Genomic DNA, 24055 nt, shown 5'->3' with positions numbered 1-24055 from the left:
GCATGGAGCCAGTCGTCACCCTGACCACTTGCCAGCTGTGGAAGAGGACAGTAGCAATCGAGGGTCAAGGGGATCTTACACATTAAGACCTGTGTGTGGCATGGAAGGTGGGCAGGAGGGAGGGGACAGCAGCAGTTTGGACTTGGAGTTCGCCCCTCCAAAGCAGTATCCCGAGAGGACTCCAGCTCCAGCAGGCTGGAAGTTATGGAGAGACTAAAAAGGGCTTTTTAAATACAGAAAAACACTGGGCCCATTTCCCACGGATAAAGCAGCAGGGAACGTCAAGGACCCGGCCTCTCTGCTCTGTGTGACTTTATTACATTGCACCACAAATCAGGAACATAATTACATAGCACTGTGTGGGGAAAGGGCTTGGTCTGGTTTCAATCCCAGTCCGCGTCTCCGTCGGGATTTTCGTCTCGCGGAGGTTCCTGGAACTGGATATTCGCCAGCATGTCCCGCATGGCTGCCATTAGCCTGTTCACACCCTGGTTTAGATCCTGCCCAGCTCCAGCTTCTTCATCTCCATCTTGTCTGACCTCCCCCTGCAACACAGCGCAAGGCACGTAGTGAGAACAGGGAGATCGAGAACCCCCAGCGCTGAACTGCTCAAAACGGCTTGGCCTTTAAACCCACAAGAATCAGGGCATTCAGATTTCAGGCTGCCCTGGGGTATAAGATCAATGAATGACTTGCACTATGAGTCAGTCATTTCAGTTGTGCCTCAAAGCACTTGCCCCCTGAGCAGCTTTTGAGGAAGAGAGTGTCAGAATTTTAGACCACTTAGGGAAAGCAAGCATGGTCAAAGCACAAGCCTGTGAGTCAGGAGATGTGACTTCTATTTCTGAAGGACAGTCATGTCCTCTTTCTGTGCCTCATCTGAGCAAGAGGGAAGAGAACTGTTGTGAAGTTTGCTCTCTAATGGTTGTGAAGCACTGAGGAAGTGCTGTAAAGTCACAAGCAACTATTACAGCAACTGCTACAGTTAAGGGAGCAAAACCGGTTATTATAAACTCACTTCCACACTCAGAACATTCCAAACCATGGTGCAAAATTCCTTCAGCTGGTTTAATTACACGGTGGTTAAAAAAAGCACAGTTCAGCTTCAGAAAGGGAGCTGTTGTCTTCCCCCAACTACCAGGGGGCTAATTGATATGGTGGAACTCAAACACCTAGCCTGGCCTATGAATAGTTACCATCGAGACTGGTCTCTGCTAGTTTTTAATCTAAAAAGCATTTGAAAACACAGGAGCGAGTGCGCAGTTACATTTTGTCACAAGCTCAGCACTAAAATCAGGATGCAGCGTCCTTAGGCAAGAAGCTAGTTACAGCTATTCACAAGCTCTGCCAGCAAAGTGGTGAGATCTATAAGCTGAACAGTTCTGAATTTTGCTTCAAAAACCCAAGCAATTCTATAGAATTAGTGCAGCTTGCAGTTAAAATTTCAACATGAACAGTGACTCAGCCTCCTTGTTTCTCGGATTAGATGGTAGTTATACTGCTAACATGACTGCTGCTGTGGCACTTCCTCACTCGTGATTTGACCTCCCCAGCTTTCTTGGTGAATGGAAGCAACCTGTCTTTAAATTATGCTCTTCAGAATACTCTCCTCACCAGCTGCAGGGATGAGAACGCTCGAACACACTGAAGGAAAGGAAGATTCCCACACACGTTCTGCATGCAAACAAACCTTATAAAGGGCGAGAACCCGAACTGCTGCCTTCGGATTTAATTGACTGACACAAGACATTAAATGTAGATGTTCCAGGATACATGGGATGAAAAGGCTTTTTGCAACTGAGGAAGACAGGTCCTTTCCCAGATCAAAATCGTCCCCGTGTTCGTATTTGAAAACACAGACTGAATGACATTTTGAAAGCGTGTGTTTAAAAGTGGTAGTTTACACATGTAACCTCCAGCTAACAGTGCATGAACAATACTACACTGTGTTGGAAGGTTCGGTGTGGAATTCCATATACATGCTAGTACACATGTGCAGCAGTTATAGATTAATTTAACATACCTGTAAGGTAAAATTTGGCAACAATGATCGAAAAAAGAGAGATAAAGTGCTTTCGTTGGATGGATGATTTGTCCTGGAAGAGAAAAACCCAAACAATCCCATTCAGTGAAACAAAGGACATTTGTATTTGACTCTCCCACACTCATCCCAGCCTTGCACGAAGACCCCCCAGCTCCTGTACAAGCTCACTTTGTTCTCTAGCAATGCACAGCTTTGCATAAGCCCAATGCCAGATTGGGGCAGGGTTACCTGAAACAAAATGCTGAGATTCACTTTTGTTTGGATTCTACCACCCCAGTTTAGCAAGTCTCTACTCGAGGCAGGAGCATTGCCACAGGGATGCAGGCTGCGGTCGGATTTCTGCACACCTCTGCAATGTGCATGACACTCAACAGAACAGCTTCGAAACAAAACAGCCTGCCATCATGGCGTCTATCCCACACCCCACCTGGAGGGATCCCTGCCTCAATCAGAGAGATTGATGCAAAGTGACATTTTGAAGCAGTGCTAATACTGAGTGGCCTCTGCGGACTGTCTCAGATGGTGACCCACAGACAGCGACCGCCCCACAAAAGTGGCAGGACACAACCTGTCTGTACGGTTCATACACCTCACTGAGCGCTGCAAGTCAAACTAATGGTTCTACTGCTCTCAGATGGAGGAAGATTTCACTCCAAGCCCCGAGAATGTTTCGTTAGCGTCCACCCCGCTGTGTGCCTCGGCACTTATTAAAGCAAACAGCTGAGCTATGCCGACAGACACGAATCCGAAGTGAGAAATACCTTTCCGGTCTTGTATAGGAAGTGATGGAGTCCAAGGGAGGCAGGGGGTCAAACCCCATTACGGGCTGGGATGTCACTTCCTTCAAAAAGAGGGACAAAAATCAGACCCCTGTCAAAACACTAACTTCTCATGCCTCCTGTCTAATGGAGCAACAATGTCACCCGGCATGGGCAGAGAAGGCACACAACTGACCTAGGACAATAAGTCCTCCTGGGCACATAGTCCCATGTAGCATTAAGACAATCACAGCAGCCGTGTCATGGTCCCAGTTGTCCCTAGCATAGCAGGACAAGTCTGGGTAATGTCCCAGGACACCATGGGCTGTTGTATGCCTGAATGGTACCTTAGTAACAGATTAAAAAATACCCCCCAAATCAAACACTCGCAGCACACCTTTGCACACCCCTATGCCCACCCCTGGGGCGAGGCGCTTAGGGAATACACACTGCAATGCCTTGGTGCAATGGGCCGAGGCGGTGCCGCTGCTATTTCTTTGTGACGCTATTAAGTCTGAGACCTATTTTTGGCTTGGCTTCCCCCTAGCCTGCTGCAGCACTTGGCCTGGCCCAGAATGCCCAGCTACCAGAGGAGGGGTTCTCTGTGGGTGCTCCGCAGGCAGTGAAGCCTGCTCTGGAGCAATGGGACAGGCAGAGACGTATAGGAGACCAACATCTCCGTTGAAGAGACCCACTGGGCTTGGTTTGACATGGCCGGGGGGCACAAAGGGAGCACCTGGGGGGCCATGACACACGCGTGACACTGAGGACACAATGCCCCATTTTTACTCACTAGGGGCAATGCTGCCGTGGCTTCTTTCAGCTCCGAGAGAATCACATGGCGAGAGATGTTTCTGGGGGCGCTCTGGTACCGCACCTTGCGCCTAAGGGCGGACAGGGAAGGGCGTCACTGACGCACACCACAATGCACTACGGCATTGACAAGGTTTGCATTCCCTGGTGGCAGCATCAGCTTCATCCCAGCCTCCTATGGGATGTGCCGTGCTCATCAGACCTTCCCTCGCCTGGCATTCAGTGGCTGCACCTGTCCCGGTGAGAGCGGCCATATGCTCAGATACCACACGGGTGGTGCTCTCCAGCGGGCCCACCAGACCAAAGGAGCAAAGCGGCCTCAAAGGAACGAATGCCCCAACAGGATGCCCCAACAGCCCCACCCCTCGTGCCCCACTGCATTCCAATCTCTATTTCAAAGTGCTCACCCCACCCACACCTTGCCCATCTCTGCCTCACAAGTCAGTCTATGATGAGCACATCCCGGCCCTCAGCAGTGGGACAAGGTCAGAGTTCCCCCAAGCTGGCCTGGTCACTTTCTGCCAAGGAGGGAGCGGCCTACACAGACAGTCTTTGCTAGCAGGAAATCCATCTGCTTCTCAGGTTCATTCCCAGGCCCTGGTGACAGCCAGGTGAGAGTCAGAGCGAGGAAAGCAAAGAATGGGACCTTCTACTGAGCCACAGATATAGCGATTCTCAAACTGTGGGTTGGGACCTCATTTTAATGGGGTCACCAGGGCTGGCTTAGACTTGCTGAGGCCCAGGGCCAAAGCCCAAGGACTTCAGCCCTGGGCAGTGGGGCTCAGGTCACAGGCCCCCAGCCTGGGGCTGAAGCTCTTGGGCTTTGGTCCCCCCACATGGGGCATCAGGGCTTGGGCAGGCTCAGACTTTGGCTCTCCGTCCTGGGATCATACAGTAATTTTTGTTGTCATGGTGCAATGAAGTTTGAGAACCCTGACTCGCAGCTCACCTCCACGCTGGCCCCTATCTCACTAAGACTTCACCTTCCTGGCGCCAAAGCTTCTCCCACCAGTGGGAGTACCTGCAGAAGCTACTGGGCAAGAGCATAAAATGGGGCCATCCCTCCCCCAGACCCAGAACAGCAGAGGTGACCCCACTCCTGCTAACCCTGGAGGGCACTAGGACCCAGGCAGTGTTTCCCTCTACCTTCACTTCTCTTTCCCTTCAGTTGACTCCTCTAAGTAATCCCACAAAAATCAGGAATCCTAGAGGCCATCGATTGCTCATTCTGCCTGCACATATCCCTTTCCACCCCTCAGTCTGTCTGGGCAGGGACTGGCTACTCCAGTGTTTGTCCAGCATCTTGGACAATGGGGTCCCTTTCTTAGTTGGCCATAGGCACCACTGTAATCAACACGTTTAGTAACACTAGTCCAGTGCAGCCTTTGTTTGTCCAACAAGATATACAGCCATCAGCGACGCCACACAGTTGCCTACAGGCCAATGCAGGGACACTGGGGTCTATACAAACGTCTGTACAGCTCCAAGGATTTATGCCTCTGTGACACGTGCTACCCTAACTGGAGGTGGGAAGATTTCCTCTTTGGTAAGGTGCTTTAACCCGTAGCGATATGTGATTGCTGGGAAGCAGCCCAGGGAACCCCGATGGGACAGAGAAATGAGCTATTTGGTAGGCGTGCATGCTGTAATTTGTAATGACACTGGGTAGCTCACTAGTGCGCTGCATACACAGTACAAGAGTAGCCTGACAGCACTGGGTTCATCAACGCCAGTAGCTCAGTCTCACTGTCGAGAAAGATGAGGGACAAGGTAAGTCCCACTTATTCTATAAACAAGGCACAATCTAGCCTGAAACTGCTGCAGGAAAGCGGGAATTGCAGCTGCGAGGGAGAGAGAAGCCATGAGACCAAGGCATGGGTCGGGGGGGTCAGTGAAAGGGGAAAGAGGTGGAGGAGGACATGTCTGAACCCAGACCGGCAGCCTCCTTGGCTGCCTGGACTCAGGCGGCCCTTGTCCAGCTAAGCTAGGTCTCAGGAGCAGCTGGGAGTTGTTGTCTGCTATCCAGAGACAATCATATTAGAACAAAAGCAAACTGTCTAGTGCAGGGGTAGCCAAACTTACTGGCCCTCTGAGCTACATATGACAATCTTCAGAAGTTTGAGAGCCAGGGCACACTTGCTGCCCTGAGCCTCGGCAGTTGCACCCTGCTGGGCAAAAGCCCCTACCGCACCACCCTGCTGCAAGGCAGAGGTCCTGAGCTTCCCCCAACAAGTAGGTGGAGAATAAAAGGGGTTGGGAGAGCTCAGCGAGCTGCACTTTAATGGTAAAAGAACCACCTGTGATTTGTGAGCCACAGTTTGGCCACCTCTGGTCTAGTACTTGGCAGTTCAGATACTGCTGATCCTGGCTACTTTTGGGGGTTCCCCCTAGTCCACCCTGAGGGGATAGGACCCAGCCCTTACACACTCTAAAGGACAAGCTGAAGGAAGTTCGAAGCCTCAGTGCAGCTCAGGGGCTCAAAGGCCTGGGAGGCCAAGGTGCTATCGGCAGTTTGGCACAGAATTCCTCCACAGCTAAGAGGCAAGTTCCAAGGAGCACAGGGAACAGCACCTCCAGCACCTTATCACTGGCGTGGTTAGATCTAGACTGATTGTGCAGTGCAGTTCTACACGCCAGACAGCACGCAGCATTCTGGGCCTGGGATAGGGTCCAAGACCAACAATCTTTTATCTAAATCTAGATCCCCCCTCATCAGAGTGTTTCAGGGCCTCCATCTTGAAGGTCTAAGGTTCTAGGTTACCTGGAACAGAAGAGCGATTGGCCTCAGCCAACTGTACTCACTTCTGCGCAAACTCCTCCACCACTGGATCACTCGTGTCCACCCTCCTTAATACTTCATGAACATTGGTTTCCAGCCAGGCCATGATGGCAGGGTCCTTCCACAGGGAGTGAGTCCTTCCTACGTACAGGGAGACCAGCTGGTTCAAGGCAGGAGGCTGGCTGTGGGACACAGAGTGTTATAACACAGCAGGCACTGCTCACCCCAGCCTACACCGAGGCCTGTCTCAGATTCTCACACTGAACAATGAGCTGCAATCTCCTGTGTTTCCTATTTGCACCAGCCTCCACCAGCTTACTGTGTCTCAAATGACTGAGTGCTGTTCCCAAAACAGCCCAGACAGGGAGAGGGTAAGAAAGCGCCCCACCTTTCCCTGAGATCCAGGCAGTGAGATGATCACAGGGCACAGAACCCCCAGAGCCAGACAAGCACCGGGAGGAGACAGCCTGCCCAGGTCACATGCACACACGAGTGTCTGCTGCAGCAGGCACGGACACTTGCAAGGCCCAAGATGAATCTATGGCCTACCTATATTAAGCTGGGGGTTTTTACTGGGCATTATCTATCTGGGTTCTCCTATGGGTCCCCATCAGCCTGCTACCCAAGTGCCTCCCATAAGCAAACAGCCCTCTCTCCCCCTCCCACTCCCTGCTGGGACTGCCTCTCCTCAGTTCCTGGAAATGCAGACTGAAGAACGAGCTGAGAAACCCGCCAGCACTGCAAGGTGAAGCTTTGATTCCTTCTGTTGAAAAGCTTGGGCAGTTCTTACCTTATCTGAGCTTGGAGTCCAAAAACAGAATGTGAAGCAACCCTGGAGTCTGGCTGCACGCTACAGTGATCCAGCAACGGCATAAGAACTGCAAGAGAAAAATCAGTGACCACCTTCAGCACGCCACAGACAGGGACTGCCAGACCTACAGGTCACCAGCGCCAGTGGCTGCAAAGAGCTCCTAGAACTGGGACAAAGGCCAGCTGGGGAGAGCAGGTGCTTTTCTAGAATCAGGCCATGTCTGCTCTACAGGGGAAAGCCGATCTAAGCTATGCAATTTGAGTTACGTTAGTAGCGTAACTCAAGTTGATGTACTTAGATCTGCTCACCACGGGGTCCACGCTACGCGATGTCGACAGAAGAGCATCTCCTGTCGACTCCCCGTGCGCTTCTCGTTCCCGTGGAGTACCGGAGTCGACGGGAGAGCGATCTGCGGTCGGTTTAGCAGGTCTTCACTAGACCCACTAAATCGACCGCTGATGCATCGATCACCACGAGTTCATCCGCTGGTAAGCGTAGACAAGGCCTCAAGCACCAGACACACAGAAAGAGGACAACGTCCAACTTTATGGCTGAAGACTCTGTTGCACATTTTATTATATTTAGCAGACAGCAGAAACCTGACCTTTGTTCACATAGCTACATCTGTGTGATGCTACATCTGCTACACAAAATGTTTCAATTTTTTTTTTTTAAATCACTGTCCAGATCTTTGCATAAGCATTTAATGAAATGCCAAAAGGTACAATGTTGTGAAATTAACAATGCCGGCCTTTGAACTTGAATACAGGTTTTATTTTCATCCTCATGATCAGCAGCAGAAAGGATGGGTTATGTCAAGAGTCAACACAAACTGAACCCCTTTGTTCAGGGAGAGATGGATATTCCTGCCTGGCAAAGGCAAATCAGTTCTGGCAATCTATGTCCCCTCCTGGCCCAGAGGCGCTACATGGCTAGTCTCTGGAACAGAAGCATCAGCTGGATGAAAGTGACAGTGACAGGAGCCACATACAGAGCATCTAAAGTGTAATGGTGCCTCGGAGGGAACAGACAGTAAATCTGGATCAAAGCATCTTCCTGTGATGACACAATCTGTGCTCCTGCCGCCAACCTGTGCACATGTGATATTTATATTTATACATGGGGGAGAGGCACTGAGTGCTGTGCAAGCTAGGAGGGGAATAGCAGAGGTAGGGAGAAGACACGGACAGTTACTGACCCCTTTCTAACATACTGAAGGCTGAGGCGACCAAATATTGCTCAAAGTTCTACAGTTTTTTCTATAGCCCCACTGCCAACTGATGCATGGGCATAAGGCCATGTTCACCATCAGCTGGGAATCAACGGCCTAACATGGAACACTCCACCTTGACCTGAGGGACTGTGCTGCACTGCATCTTGGGACCTAGTGCCCAAGAGCCACATCTCTGTACTGAGAAGGGGCAGTGCCATCTGCTTCATTACAGGAATACTATGTCTGCCTTCAGTCACTGAGAATTTGGCCATGGTTTGTGTGCATAAATCCTCAACCAGACATTCTGGTGCTGTTTGCCACCACACTTACCGCTCGGGAACATGATCAGCGCATGCTGGAGAAGGTTGGCAGCTCTCTCCTGTGCCTGGCTTAGCTCCACTTCCGAGAGCTGTTCCTGCTGGCTCAGAAGGAAATACGCCAGCGGAACCGAGAAGGCAAAGTTTGGGAGCTGGGACAAGTTCCGGTGACCCTGCAGATGGAAGAAAGATTTCCCAAGCAATGGTAACATTGGTGCTAGTCTCAAAACTGCTAGGTTACACTCCTGGGGGTGCCACCTCTCATTGCATAACCTCCGGAGACTTACTTCCCATTCTGTGCCTCAGTGTGCACATCTGTACAATGGACAAAGTGATACCAAACTCACACTATTGCTTATACAGCACTCAGAACCCCTGGTTCAAGAGAGCCAAGTCTGGTATCTTATGGTACATTCCAGTCAGTGTCTGCAGTTCTGGTACAAGCAGCCTGGCCCTCGTCCCCCATGGTGCAGCTGCCCTCCCTTCTCAGCACAGCGCTCGCAGAGACAGGTCACTGGAGGGTGCGGAGCCCCAGGAATCTGCTCTTGTCCAGTTCCCACTCGCCTCCTGCCAGGGGAGCCGACTGCCAACTCACCTCCCACTCTTGGAACATGCGTGTCAGGAAGGCGTATTCTCTAGCTCGGAGCGACAGCAAATCAATTAGCAGCAGCACACACAGCGGGTCATTCTCTGGATCAAGGCTAGGAGAGGGGGAGGGGATGAACCAGAGGAGCAGCATTACAAAAGCTCATGGGAGAGTTACTGCTCAAAATCAGACCGGACTGCTGGGTTAAGACTCAACCTGCCAGCCCCACAAACTGGTCACGGTTCATGGGATGGCACCGATGTGGGAAGCACAATCGCTACCATGTGGCAGGACAATAAGGCCACTCAGACCAGGCAGATACAGAACAAGTCTATGGGCCTAGAGGGAGACAGAGCAGGAGCCTGCCCAAAAGGGAGTCCAAGCCGCCTGCAGAGAAAAGTACAGGTACAGAGCACAATTTTCCTGTCAGTGCTAAAGGTGAGGTGTAAATTGTTCTGCTCTGGCTCAGTGTTTCTCAACGACCGGTCCGTGGACCAGCCCCAGTCCTAAGATCTCCCTGACACTTTAGGAAGGCAGCAAGCTGGTCCCTGGTATCAAAAAGGTTCAACCCCAGCTATTGCACCTGAAGCAGGAAGTAATTCAGGGAAATTCTATGCCCTGTTATGCAGGTCAGTTACCCAAGACAATCACAAAGGTCCCTTCTGGCGTCAGAAGCTATGGAATAGCCAAGCGTGCTGATTGTCCCACAGAGTCTGGAGACAGCCCGGGCAGCCGGCAGAGTCTGCTGTCAGACCCAACATTGATCTCTGGTTCCTGGACCTTGCAACGCCCAGCGCACTGCATAGGGGTGATGCGCACCACCGTGGAACCCCACTGCTAATGGCCAGGAGGCCGAGCATGCAGTCAGAGCACACTGTAGCCAGACTCATCATTACAGGTGTAGCCCATTGGGATGACAGGTCCTGGTGTGCAAGGCTCTATCTTGATCTCATCAGCCAGACCACCGGGCGGAACGTCAGCCAAGGCCTGCACTGAACTCCATGGCCATGCGTGGGCTCACCCAGCATCCCTCCAACTTGTCAAAAGCAGCAGCAGAGCAATGAGGCAAGAGAGATTCCTTTCTGCCCAATACCTGCCCCCATGGAACGGCTCAGGCTACATCTACACCAGGGCCTTTGGGCAACGATGGACTTGCAATAGTGGGAAATTTTGCCAAGCCTGGTGCAGACAAGGCCTATGTAGTGTTCAGAGCCTGCGCTCTGTGGGCAACCAGAAATCTCAGTGCCAGCCCAACGGGGATGCCGTATGGATTCTGCACACACTCCCCAAAGGGAACCCAAACTAGAAGGACCCAGCACCGCTCTTTACCTCAGGATAAGTTTGCAGAACTCCAGGGCTGTACGGGGACAGCCTCTCTTCTCCAGGAAGATCATGTGTTTGAAGAGAGACAGGTAGAAAGCTCTGCAAAGGTCAAAGCAGAAACACATTGAAAAATACACTGGCAGAAAAGAACCACATCACCCTGCTACTTCTGAAAAGGGGAAACACTGGGCCTGAACCCGGCTACCCGGAATGCCAAGGGCAGATCCAGGTATCTGGTTCTAGCTGAAGACCTTCCAGGCAGGAATGTGGACAGCCAGGTCCTGACTCCTTTTTCCAGGAACTGGTCCATGTCTCCGTCCTGAGTTCTTGGATTGTATGGAATGGGATGAGCTGGGGGATCCTAACTCAGGCTATACTCCCCAGAATGTTACAGAGCTGGGGCCAGGGGATCTGGAAGACAGGAGAGGGAGTCAAGGATTCTATTCCAATTTGACTGCCCAGGCTTACAGCAGACATGCATCTCAGTCACAGCAGCTGCCACAAGCTCCTCATGGCTTTCAAGTTACAGATGTTGGAGAACTGCAGGGGTGGGGGTGGGTGCTAATGTCAGAGTTGTAGAAGCACCTGAATTGTGACAAAAAGAAGTCTGACATCAAGTTGGAACTGGAAGCATGAGCAAATTCAAGGTACTGAGGGGCAAGCAGCTTCTGCATCCGTCTGCTATTTCCTGACGGATTTCCTGCCCAGGTGCAGAAGTTGGGGCTCTGATTAGCTGGATATTAAGTGAGGGTGAACAGCACACTCAGAACCACTTCTAGGCTGAATCTCATTTCCGCATCCCAACCCCACGCACAGAAGAGGGAGAGGCTGGGAGGTCCTCACCTGTTCTCAGGTCTCCGGTAATCAAGCCTGCAGGTTCCACTGGTGAGACTGAACACAGGGTGAAATGCACACTCTAGACTGTACAGCGCTCGCTCTGCACACAACACAAGCACTATTAGGGGCATGGCCACACCTCACCCCCACTTCCCAATGTGGCAGTCAAATCCAGCCCCCCGGATAAGACTGACAAATGGCTGCTCAGGGGCCTACGGCCCACAGACCATGCTGTCTGAGTTTCCTAGCAAGGGCCACAGCCACACCAGTGACTAGTTTGGCAGTCTCAGCAGACCCGAAAGGATGAGGGAACCCAGTTACTGTGGAGGTCAGGGCCAAGTGGTACACGCCCGCAGGGCTGTGTCTGTCCTGCACAGAGGACTGTGGGCAAGCCACCTTTCCCCAGTACTATGTTTTGGGTGCTAGGATTTTGAACAAAAATTCATTGGTAGGAGGCCTGGGCTCAGGGCTCAAGGATGAGCCAACTGCACAGCTATCTTGGGATTCAAAACCGCAGATTCTGTTCTAGCCCGTGGGACCTGGTATCGCCTCCATCTGATACCTTCCAATCGGCAGCAGCCCAGTACTGGTTTCCCAGGACTGCCCCGGCTCGCCAGTGACTCTGTCTCGCTGAAGATAGACTATCGTTATTTGCACACGTCTGGGTCTGCGGATCACACCCAGCACTCTCTTTTCCACTCGGCGGGGACTCAAACATTCCCGGACCAGCCGGAGTCCCCAGCCTGCTCTCAGCGGCACACATGGACCTTGAGTTATTGCCCCTTTCTGAGGTTTCGTTTTATTGGCAATGAAACACCAGAGCAGAGAACTCAGTATAAGCTGCCTTCCAGAGCTCCCCATCTAAGAGCTCCTCTGTCCTCACTGGATCTGCCTACCAGCACGACTCAGCAGTCACCCTGAATCCCACTGCCAGGTCTCAGTACACTGACCCCTGCATTCCTACCGAAGGGCTTAGAACTGGCACCCTGTTACACTCCAGAAGCTTGCTAAGATCAGACATGCTTCCCAGAGCTCAACCCATACAGGTCCACTAGCTTCAGGCCAGCACCAAGGGGTTGGATGAAGACTCCGGACCCCCTGACCTTTTAACAGCTATATTTCCTATCCACTGAAAATCACAATCCAGCCTCCTCAGAGATTTCTGGAGGCGCTGGTCCTCTGACAGTCCCCCTTTGCCCTCTGTCATCCTCAAAGGTCTCATGTCTGGCCAAATCCTGCTCCTCCCACTGACCAGCACCCACCAAACTGCACCCACATGGAACGTGACTGAGTGACAAGCTGGTGTGTTGTAGGTTCACACCTTGGCTTGCCGCACACTGACCAGTCACGTATGGGAGGTTTGAAGAGTCAGTTTCTAATGAGAAATGGTAATTATGCTGCAGAGCTCAAATGCTATTGCCTACAGTGTGCTCTTCCTATACAACTTCTAGCAGCAGGGGCCGATCAGTTGTGTTCTGTCACACTGGGATATGGCGAGATGCCTTAAATTTCCTCTCTCCCCAGTGAACGTAGGTAACTAGCTGGATGGTGCATGGCTGAGTACTCATGGCGCTCACCTACTCTTTGGAAAGAACTGTGTGAGCTAGGAGACAAGGAGAGACTGGAAGTCACAACTCCATAGAGACTTGTGAGCTGGCTCACAAGTCAGGAAAACTGGAGAGCCACAACCTCTCCTACGTTGGCATAAGTAGCCAGAAGCCACAGATATCATAAGGAAATGTAGAACTGGCAGGGCCCCTCTCTCTCAGCTGCTGTGACACTAACCACAAGGACTGTTAAGGAACGCAGCAATGCAGTCCCACATCACCTGCCCACTAGTTCCTCACTCCCAATTCTCACCTATAAGATCTCGGGCCATCTCCTGATCCTCCTGCATTCGACACACCTCACTGAGCTGCAGCAGCGAGTCCACATGGTACGGGTTCATCTGGAGCAAAAGCTACATGCAGACAGGAGAAGTGGGCTGGGTTGGATTAAGTGTTTACACAACATGCTGCTTCTTTATTGGACAATGGCCCCTTTAAAAAAAGGCTCTTAAACGCGCACACATGTGCTCATTTAGGGCAGGGCTTCCAAAGAAAACATGTCTCAATTATACTGCATGAGGGCCCGGAAGAATTCCACTGTAAGCTTGTTACTGAGCGCTATAAATGGTGCCATCCGCTGTAATTAGCTTGGACACGCTCAATAACACTTCAGTGCAGGGACTGTTCCACCAACATACCAGGGAAAGAGTACACTTTTTTTCTTCCATACAATTTAGTTTTTATAAACAAAGCGGTTGTTATTTTAGACCCTGCCCTGAAAGGTCACTTTCCCCTCTGCAGTATTTTTGACTTTCCCAGCTGAAGAGTGAAGACAACAGAGCTTTATTCGGGAGGTCTGGTCTCAACGGCTACCTAGAATGAATGCTCCATGTAGAACCATCCACTGTCTTAATCACAGGGCCTCAAATCTGCCCAGGGACATGCTGGCAACTTGCCAGGAGTCCCAGCCCACACCTCCTCTGCATGACACGGATCAGCAAGCAGCAGAGCTGTGGTCCAGGGAGATTACACATCTCACCAATTAATACTCCATCTTGAGCAGGGATGGGCAAACTACAGCCCTTGGGCCACATCCGGACCTCAAGCTCCCAAAAGCAGCGGCATGTCCCCCCTCCGGCTCCTCCTATGCATAGGGGCAGACAGGGGGCTCCACATGCTGCCCCCACCCAAGTGCCGCCCCCACAGCTCCCATTCACCAGGAACTGCAACCAATGGGAGCTGCAGGGATTGTGCCTGCAGACGGGACAGTGTGCAGTGCCGCCTGGCCAGGCCTCCGCATAGGAGCTGGAGGGGGAGACATGCCGCTGCTTCCGGGAGGTAAGTGCTGCTTGAGGTAAGTGCTGCCTAGAGCCTGCACCCCTGAGCCCCTCCTGTGCCCCAACCCCCTTCCCCAGCCCTAATCCCCCTCCCGCCCTCCAAACCCCTCAGTCCCAGCCTGGAGCCTCCTACACCCCAAACCCCTCATCCTCAGCCCCATCCCCAAGCCCACACCTCCAGCTGGAGCCCTCAGCCCCCCTCCCCCCCACCCAGAGCCCCCTCCCGCACCCTGAACTTATTTCTGGCCCCACCCCAGAGACCTCACCCCCTCCTGCCCCCCAACTTTGTGAGCATTCATGGCCCGCCATACAATTTCCATACCCAGATGTGGCCCTCAGGCCAAAAAGTTTGCCCACCCCACTCTTGAGCCAAGCTGTTGGCACACAGGAGACTACATGTCTCAGCCTACAGTGCTTAGCTGTATAGCTCAATAAAATGAAGGCTGGGACTTTTAGTCATCACATCACACATCCACAATCAAGGTAACAGGGTGCAGGTGGCATTGTACAGTTCCATCGGCTGCACCTGGCCTGGTGGCTACGCTCCGGGCATCCCTATTTTATGACATACCACGATATTGTTTGGGTCCAGAGACTCCACCGCATCCAGGAACCTGAACTGCACTTGCTGGTACTCTCGATGGTGCTCAAACTTGAAGTGCTGGACTCCTCTTCTTGTCTCCAGCAGCCTCATGGCAATGCCTAGGGGTGCACATGGGACAGCCATTGCTCCCTCAGGAAGAGAGAGGCAGCTTCTGCCATCCAGGAAGAATTAGCTTCTCACTGCCCGCGCACAGCTGGTAGCACAGGGTGAAGGAAGCCCATTCACATCACTGGGGCCACAACAGGACTGTTTTCAGACTAGCTATGCATTCAGAGTTCATCTAGGCGATTTCCCCCTTAAGGCAAATGCTTCCAAGTTCTCCCCCCCACTTCCAAAAACCCCAGCAGCAGGGCCCTCCCAGGCATGCCTCTGATCAGCCAGCAGGGCCATCCAAGGGAAGAAACCTTCAAGGAAGGAAACAAATGTACCTTAGGACCTTTCAGAGGAGAAAAAAATGTTCTGAAAAAACACTAAGATACAGCATGACACTTGAGAGCCCTCAGAGGCCTCTCTGCAGTGCAGTAAGGAGGGCATGCCCCAGCAAGACAAACAGCCCTGTCTGTTCTAGCAGGGAGGGGAGCCTGGCCTGGGTGGGCTGCACACAGACCCTGCGCTAGTAAGAGCCATGTGGGCGAAACCAGGAAGTGGAGGCGTGTTCCAAACAGAGGGCTGGAACTCAGTGCTCCCATGGACTAGGCAGAGAGACTGATGGCCCACCCGAGAGCCGGGAAGAATGTACCTGCTTTGCTGTAGCGTGGCCAGGTGTTCTTGGGAGCAGTCAGCCATGTGCTGCGAATGTACTGACGCTGCCTCTGCCGTGGCCTGTGGGAACCAAACACTACATCATGGCTTCTATTTACAGGACACACACTATGGAACAGGACCAAAGCTCAGCATGGGGATCAGAAGCAGATGATAGCTCTCCAGTGCTTGGATTTGGGACAGAGATCCAACATCTCATCTCACTGCAGCACTAGGAAATTAATCAAATCCCTCCTCGCTCAGGTGTTTTTTGCTGTAGTTTTATCAAGTTGAACATTCTCAGGTGTCCCTTCGAGGCTCTGCATGGCTGCACTCCAGCTTCCACCTAGGCTTTGGCCTGTCAGCCTCTCCACTCCATTGATTCCCTTCCCCAGCTCCCACTTTTTGCCAATTTCCCTCCTGCCCCTGGAACAGCTTCCCACTCCCAGTTCACAGAGCCATCCCCTGACTGTCAGTCCAATCCAACCTTCTCTCCAGGACCCATGCCAGCGGGTCTCAAACTCTCTGGCTGGACTCACAAGATGTGTATAGATTTCAGAGTAGCAGGCGTGTTAGTCTGTATCCGTAAAAAGAAAAGGAGGACTTGTGGCGCCTTAGAGACTAACAAATTTATTAGAATATCAGCTTTCGTGAGCTACAGCTCACTTAGATGTGTATAGGATCAGTGATAAGGGGGAGCTAAGAAACCCAGGCTACCTTTCCAGGAACACAGCCAATCCTCCACACTTGGAAACATCTCCCTCTTCCTTTGCACTAGTCACCTCCTCTCTGCCTTCAAATTCCTTCTTAACGCGCACCCTTCTTCCACAGAGCCTCTCAGAGATGACCTCTCCAGCTAGCACCACCATCGCTTTGAGCTTGCGCTCCTACTGTACTGCACGTGTCTCAGCCACAGTGCAAGCTCTTTGAAGCAGGGGCACCAGCTTCTCATTTGCAGGAATGGTGCCCAACACATTGCAAATAAATAATGAGACCTGCACAAGTTCAGCACATGCAGAGCACAGCTGGACAGCTTCCCTGGGTCTACAGCACACAAGTGTATCTGAGACCAGCTGCAGGGACTGGGCCACTCTGACCCCACCCCACAAAACTGCAGAGATTCTACAGCGGCAAGAACTGATAAAGAAAAATTAAAAGGAACAACAAGGAAAATGTGAGGGCCCCATAATGACACAGAACAGTGACTGTGCTTTCGCAGTGCAGGTAACAGTAACGGGAGGAGAGTCATGGAACAAAAGCAAGGACATGGTGTGAATCTGGATGAAGTCTTGCATTCCTCCACACAAACATCTATTGCTTCACTTTTTTTAAAAAAATGATTATTTCTGCCTCCCTCAGGGTCACTCGTAAGTAAGTGAGGAGCCCTGGAACAGGGGTATAAACAATATGCCTTTGGGCACTCTCTCTAGCCTGCCCGTCTAGGAGAAGGGTTGGAGATACAGTCTGTGGTACCACTGGAAATGGAGAGACTGACCCATGCTTTGAAAATATAGTTAATATTGCAACTCTGGTCTCACCTCTGATCGCCAAGAACAGCCCGAGCCCCAAAGTACCTCTTCAGCTCAGTCTCTGGATTCAAGTTTCTGGAAAACGTAAGATACAGGTGAGGAAAACCACCAAGAATTATTCCCAGAGCAAGCTTTTCTGAAGCGGCGTTCACCCATTTTACCAATATTGAAGTCACCTGTTTTCAAACTCCTGCACTGATGCCCAGATCAGTGATCTGACACCCCAAAGCTAGGGACCATGCGAGGATGTTTCAAGATTCAGATTCAACCAGTTATTCTACAGGGATCATAGCCACATTTCAAAGACCATGTTCAGTCATGGAATAATACTGCTGCCCTCTCTAGGGCAATTGATGTAATTAGTCTAAACTTTAGACTAATTTAGACTCTAAAGCATCAATAGAGAACCCTCTGTTCAGGGCTGCTTTATGGATACTTATGCTTGATCCTAAATAGAAAAACTTAGGACCCCAGTTTCCAAATTGTGTACACACTTTGGAATTAATTGCTGGAAACAGGAATCTATCAGACCTGGAGAACAAGTCCTCGATCCACACAGCAGATTCTGCATGGGCAAGCAACCCCACTGCCTGGAAGGGACACGTGACACAGCAGTGTATGCCTGAGTCGAATTATGAATTCTATCACATTGTGTACGTGGAAATGTTGGACACTGACAGCACCAAACTGGACACACCCAAAACCAACCACTGTCCTGCATTCCAGACAGCTCCCGGCCCAGGAAAGGTGTGACACGGCGGGCTGACAGACTAATACTAACAACCATTCAAGCTACAACTTGGCGCCAACAACTTGGCTGTCTGTCCATGACTGGCCCATCCCCATTTCTACACAGGGGGTCATGGGAGAGAGGCCAGCACCTGGTGGATCTGTAGCTTCTCAGCCTGAGCACATGGCTCAGGGGGCCCTATTTAAGTGCAGGGTACTTCTGTTCTGCAGGGAGCTGACCTTCACCACACATAAGGACTTGCAGCAGAGAGAGGTGTGAGAAACCTCGGACTCACAAGAAGGGTGAGCTCAGACCACTGGAGAGGGCATCTTAGGACTTTCATTGTTTTCATAGATCTGTAACTCAAGTGTCTTAAGGGTAAAGTCGCTGCAACTACAAAATTCCTTGGGTAAGCTTGTGTGCCATGCTGTCTTCCAAGGGATTCAACTAGAAGCCCAGGGTGCCCACAGGTGGGGGGAACTCTGACGGAGTCTGTCAGTGATTGGGGGGCTCAGCAGGTCTCAGACACTGGGTTCAGGGTCTAGAGAGGCCGAGTAGTAGCACCCCATGTCCCAAAGATGGGTGTCAGACAAGAGGTTGGAAGCTGGGAGCACGCCCGATGGTCCCAGGACTAGAAACAGTGACTAGACTCTACTGATCCACCTTGCTTGGAAGCACATGGGATCCAGTGATAGGACCCATCCACAACACGCTGGTGACTGTACAGTGGGGTACAGCCAGGATGAGACAGGACCCCTCTAATATCTGTGGCCATTTCGTTCCTCAGCTTTTTGTTGAGATCAGCGGATGAGCCAGTTTGGTGGTGGTCACACGTGGACAAGTTCACTGCTGGTTGTATTAGCTCTGTGAGGCCATGATGGTACCATACAGACCCCTGCAGAGGATGGACCATGCTGTGCTTGGCACTGAGGCTATGGCTACACTGCACTTTCATCAGTAAAACTTTTGTTGATCAGGGGCATGAAAAAAAACCCCTCTGACTGACAAAAGCTTTACTGATGAAAAGCGCTGGTGTGGACAAAGCTACTGCCCCGTGCTGGGGATGGTTTTATTTTGTCGTGGGAGAGCTCTCTCCTGCCGAAAAAGAGTGGCTACACTGCATGCCTTATAACAGCAAGGCTTTAGCGGCACAGCTGTGCCACTGTAAGCTGCATAGTGTAGACATAGCCTGAGTGTTGTTGGAATGAGGAAGATTATAACCTGTCTGGATGCAGCTGCAAGGTATAAATCAGCTGCCCAGTTTAATTTGGTTGTAGTGCTTTACCCTGCAAGGTTGCAGCAGCTCTTCAGAGGTGCCTCTGTACCGGGATGAGGAACACCAAAAGCATTACCAATAACTCAGCTGAAGCAACAGGTGGTCAGATTATGAGCTGCCCTCAATTATCAATGCTGAAGCACCTTTCCAGCATGGTTCCAACTCAAAGCCAGAGAGAGCACTTGACAGCAAGACTCCCAAAGCTCCCTTGGGACAGGAGTTCCCTACACGCTCAAAGACCTCAGAGCAATGAGCAAAGAAAGCCCCCTCAGAAAGCGGGAGGGAGATGGGCAGTGATGCACATTACCTGTGCTCTACGTAGAGCAGAGGCCGACTGTCTGCGATTACACCACTCTTGGTTTCATACGACAGCCCACTGGAATCCTCCATTTTCTCCAGAATGCTGTCAATGTCTTCCAGGTCATCATCTTCCTTAAGGCACCATGCAAAGACATCACAACCATTAAAGGATCGGTCTCACCCCAGCTCGCAAGAGAACAGATCACTCCTTCCTTTCTGTATGAAGTCCCATTCTGGGCTGGCTGCTCCTCCCCACTTGCCTTGCTGTTCGTCCATTACATGATGACTCATGCTATTCTCTCCATCATTAGTCTTTAACTCAAGACTGGCTGTTGTGCTAAAACAAGTGCTCTAACTCAGTCACAAGTTATTGGGTTCAGTGCAGGAGTCACTGGGGGAGATTCTCTGGCCTGTGCTAGGCAGGTCAGACTGGATGATCAGAGTGGTCCCTTCTGGCCTTAGTGTCTACAAGTTTGAGTTTGTACTTTTTTTAACCCTTGGTTGTAACCTCCCTGGTGATTTTATTTCCATGTTCTATATTTGTTTGATTTAGATTATAACCTCTTGGGTGCTGCAACTATAGGAGTTTTTTAAAACTCAAAAGCACCATGAAAAGCTACGTAAATACTGACTACTAACAACAGTCAGCCATCAGTGCCTGCTTCAGATAGGAACACTGTCCTCTTCCCTGAAGTACTGCATACTGCACAGATCACAGCCAGTCCCTTGATGTCAATTACACAATCAATGGATTGGATACACACGGGACAGGGCTCCTGATTCCGCTCAGAGTGAAGCCTACACACTTCCTTAAGAGGAGACAGTTTAGTCAGACTCTGAATCTGTGCCCTTCCCCCACCCCAGCCACACACACATTCATTGCTGCATGGACAGGACGCTGGGTCCAAAAAACACTTGCTGCCACTATACTCGGCACCAGCCACTGCTCTTGGTGGTGCTTTTGCTACTAGAAGTCAAACTGGCATCAATACAGTGATGGTAGTGTGCTGCTATGCAGGGGATGAGTACCTAGGCCTGACAAGGTGAGAGGACAGCACACCAGTGTTGCTCTCAAGTGAACCCTCTTGCCAGGGACTGGAACACTGGCAACTAGAGAGAGCGATGTCTAGCCTTGCCTAGCAGGAAGATTCACTGTTATGCAGGGCCTGGGAGGATATGGGAAAGAAAAAAGGGAAGGGCACAAAAGCAAGATCCCAGAGGATCCCCCTACACCACAAAAGTCATTAAGATGAAAGATGCTGGTTTGATGGTTCCTGCTTTAATAACTTGCAGCTGAGCTCTCACGACATGAATGCAGGTTTTGAAATAGGAATCTCAGCCTCCAAATAAATAAGTGCAACATACTATGTAGCACTTTGTGTGTGTGGATCTCAAAGCACTTCACAAATGTGGGCGACCGCTCCCAGGGGTCTCCCGAGCTTGGAGAGAAGGAAGGGGGTGGGGCTAAATCCCAGATCTGATGCAGACATACCGGAGTCTCACCAGCTGCAGTTCTCTTGTTCTTCCGTTTCTTCTTTTTCTTCCGTGGCTTGTTAGTTGATTCAGGCTATGGAAATAAATGCAATAGGCGCCAGTGAGTGCATGAGAGGGAGGTGGCATTTCCAACAGGAACACAGGCTGCCATGGGCTCAGCCTAGGAAAGAGCCGTTTCTGTCGCACTTGAAACAGGGAACAAGATTAGGGAAGGGTGAGCACAAGAGGTCACAAAATGCATCAACCATCAATTCCCATCCTTAAGGGGTTAAATGCAAACCATAGTATTCTTATACCAGTGTCTGGGTCTGATTATTCAATACAAGATCAGGTAAGGAACATTTTGGTTTCTTCAGAATTGGAGGAAGTTCTTTTAACCTCCCTTTGCTCCCCCAAGTCTCAGTGGTAATTAAAAGGAAAGAATAAACAAAAGAAATGTTACAAAGGTATCTCAAAAATCACTTATTACCACAGAAGCATACAGCTGCCTGAAAACATCACAGGTGATATGGGCTCTCCACTCTGTCTAGGTACAACTACTTAGGCTCATGGTGCTACCTAGTCTTATCCAAGAAGGCAGGCAGGCGTACTCTTTTCCCAGGGCACACAGAGTTAAAACTCATTCCCAGGAGTATTGGCTCCACACAGATATTGTATCTGGAGATGTATCCACAGCTTAGGCAGCACTCCAGAACCACCAGCTCTGAAATTTCATGTAGTTTTTGTAATTTGGAACTAACTTAACTAACTTGCCCCTTCTCTTATGAGCTTCCCCCACAGCATACAACAGTGAACTTTCCGTCTCCAACCCTGACAATCCCCCTCACTTTTCTTAATCTAAGAGCAAAACCAAAAACCCCCAACAAAGCACTACTGTCAAGCCCCCCAAAACCCAGTATTTAACCTCTATTCCCTTGTACTTGTTTGAAATCTTCATGTAATTCTGCATATGTGCATCTTCAAAGCAAATGCATCAGTGTACTTTGTTAAGACAACAGTCCTTGTAAGCAACCCAACAACTAATTCAGGTGTCCAATGGAGGGGAAAAAGGACAATAATTTCTATTTCAAGCTACCAGGGATTTTTTTCCTCTTCCATACATTTTGCATGAATTTAGTCCTAATGAAAATATAGGACTAGTAAGAATGGCACAAACCACTTACGTCAGGTAACTGCTACAGTAACTTTCTCTTCACAGCTGATCACCATGTCCTGATCCAGGTATTCTACTACCCTCCCAACAGACTACTCTACCCGGGCACCTCACTCCCAACACAGCTATGCCCTGCTGTTCCAACCCTGTTTCAACTGTCAGTTAGGCCAAGGCATGCAGTGCTTTGGGGAGGCGGACAAATGGCATCTCAGTTGAAACCAGTCATTTTCACTTATTTGAATTCTGGTCCCCAGAGATCACAGACTGATGCACTAACCCAGTAAAGCAAGAAGCTACCGATGCCAGTATGAAGAGGGAGTAAGAGCTCTTCATAATTATGACCAGTCCCTAGCAGGTGTGGATATTGTTGAACATTCCTAGGTACCTGCAGTTTGGTCACTGTCTGGTCCTGTTGTCGAATCTCTTCTCCAGCTCTCTGCCCATCGGTCTCTGGCTCTCCAGTTTCAACTTCTTCATTGTTCCCTGTGCCATCTTGCTCATCCAGTCTGGACTCTGCCCTCTCCTCTTTGGATCCTGGATCATCCTCCAATTCTTCATTGGTTATCTGTGCAGACAGGGGTACAAGGTTCAGGAATCTGGGGAGAACAGAGGGATGGATACTTGGCTGATTCTGCATTGCCTTGGTTCCCACCAGCACAAAGCTGCACACCAGGAGCACGGATCTGTATTTTACTCACATCTACAGAAAGAGAAAAATCCTGCCAACGTGACAGGAGCAGAAGCTAAAGTTGGCCATTCAGTAGATGCCTACACGAAACTTGACAGCAGTTTGGCTGCTGGTGTGCAGAGATCAGAGCCTGTCATGCTCACCAAGGTTGCCTCTTTGCTCCCTGTCTGCCCATCCATCTGTTCTCTCTTGTCTCATCTAGGAGCCATGGGGGCCTGGATCAGAACTGGGGCTCCCAGGCAATACCATAATACAAATGAGAGGAGAGAAGCGGGGCTCAGCCTGGACGGCTGTATGCCCACTGGGGTGGGGAAGGGAGGAAACACTGGGCTGCACGTCCAGGCTGGTACCTGGAACGCTGGCACCACTCACTTGTCCCGAGTGAACATGGGGGAGCCAGGGGCGGGCAGGCAGGGCCAGCAGCAGAAGCTCTCACAGCCCAGCCCCCGATTTGCTCACTGCCAGAGGGATGGGAGGGATCCGGCCACCCAGGCCATCCTCTGCCAGCAAAGGCCAAAGAGCCCTGCTGGGGCAGACAAGAGCTGGGGGCAGCCATGGAGCAGGGGCGGAGTGGGGGCTGGCAGGCCTGGCCTCCATTACGCCCCCTCACCTCACAGTGGGGCAGCTCCGCATTACAGCCCGCCAGGGCGGGGGCACTGCTAAGACCTCCCCCCGCCCTTCCACCGGCCCCCGTCCTTACACCGCCCCTGCCAGGGACTTCCACCCTCCCGGTCACTTCCCCCTCCCCCCCTCCCCCCCCCCCCTTACCCCCCCCCCACCCACCCTCCCGGTCCTTACACCGCCCCTGCCTGGCACTTCCCCCCCCCCCCCCCCGTCCTTACACCGCCCCTTCCGGACTTCCACCCCCCGTCCTTACACCCGCCCCTGCCAGGGACTTCCACCCCCCCCCCGGTCCCTTACACCGCCCTTTGCCTGGCACTTCCACCCCCCCCGGTCCTTACACCGCCTGCCCGGACTTCCACCCCCCCCGGTCCTACACCGCCCTTGCCTGGACTTCCACCCTCCCGCCTTACACCGCCCTTGCCTGGCACTTCCACCCTCCCGGTCCTTACCCCGCCCCTGCCAGGCACTTCCCACTCCCCCCCGGCCCTTACACCGCCCTTGTCTGGCACTTCCACCCCCCCCCGTCCTTACACCGCCCTTGCTGGCACTTC

At 51.4% G+C, this 24055-nt stretch overlaps 1 protein-coding gene across 2 annotated transcripts; it reads right to left on the bottom strand.

Moving 5' to 3' along the window:
* Positions 1-297: 297 nt before the first annotated feature.
* TCF25 (transcription factor 25) lies at positions 298-22894 on the bottom strand. 2 transcript variants are annotated; one of them, XM_038368596.2, is made up of 17 exons: positions 22578-22894; positions 21038-21112; positions 19553-19677; positions 17249-17314; positions 15709-15791; positions 14937-15067; positions 13342-13441; positions 11488-11581; positions 10651-10743; positions 9331-9436; positions 8749-8908; positions 7185-7272; positions 6418-6576; positions 3596-3686; positions 2806-2885; positions 2024-2096; positions 298-545 (listed from the first exon to the last, which is right to left on the bottom strand). In XM_038368596.2, exons 1-17 carry the CDS (start codon positions 22827-22829, stop codon positions 384-386), a joined length of 1938 nt encoding a protein of 645 aa, XP_038224524.1. In that variant the 5' UTR covers positions 22830-22894; the 3' UTR covers positions 298-383. The 2 variants fall into 2 exon arrangements, with proteins under 2 accessions (XP_038224524.1, XP_043350765.1); XM_043494830.1 differs by having other exon boundaries at positions 19553-19673; positions 22578-22628.
* Between the last annotated feature and the right edge of the window lie 1161 nt (positions 22895-24055).

This window comes from Dermochelys coriacea, chromosome 12 (assembly GCF_009764565.3).
Source record: "Dermochelys coriacea isolate rDerCor1 chromosome 12, rDerCor1.pri.v4, whole genome shotgun sequence".
In the NCBI taxonomy this organism is placed as follows: Eukaryota; Metazoa; Chordata; order Testudines; family Dermochelyidae; genus Dermochelys; species Dermochelys coriacea.
Note: the sequence above shows the minus strand (reverse complement) of the source record. Positions and strands in the feature narration are given on the sequence as shown.

What these genes read in the sequence shown, in the direction of transcription:
- TCF25 (XM_038368596.2), bottom strand. Translation starts at nt 22,829, where the DNA reads ATGCAGAATCAGCCAAGTATCCATCCCTCTGTTCTCCCCAGATTCCTG. An exon ending in AGACAGTGACCAAACTGCAG is followed by an intron (nt 21,113 to 22,577) that starts GTACCTAGGAAT and finishes TTATTTCCATAG; the next exon opens with CCTGAATCAACTAACAAGCC. An exon ending in GCATGTTCCAAGAGTGGGAG is followed by an intron (nt 8,909 to 9,330) that starts GTGAGTTGGCAG and finishes TTCCATCTGCAG; the next exon opens with GGTCACCGGAACTTGTCCCA.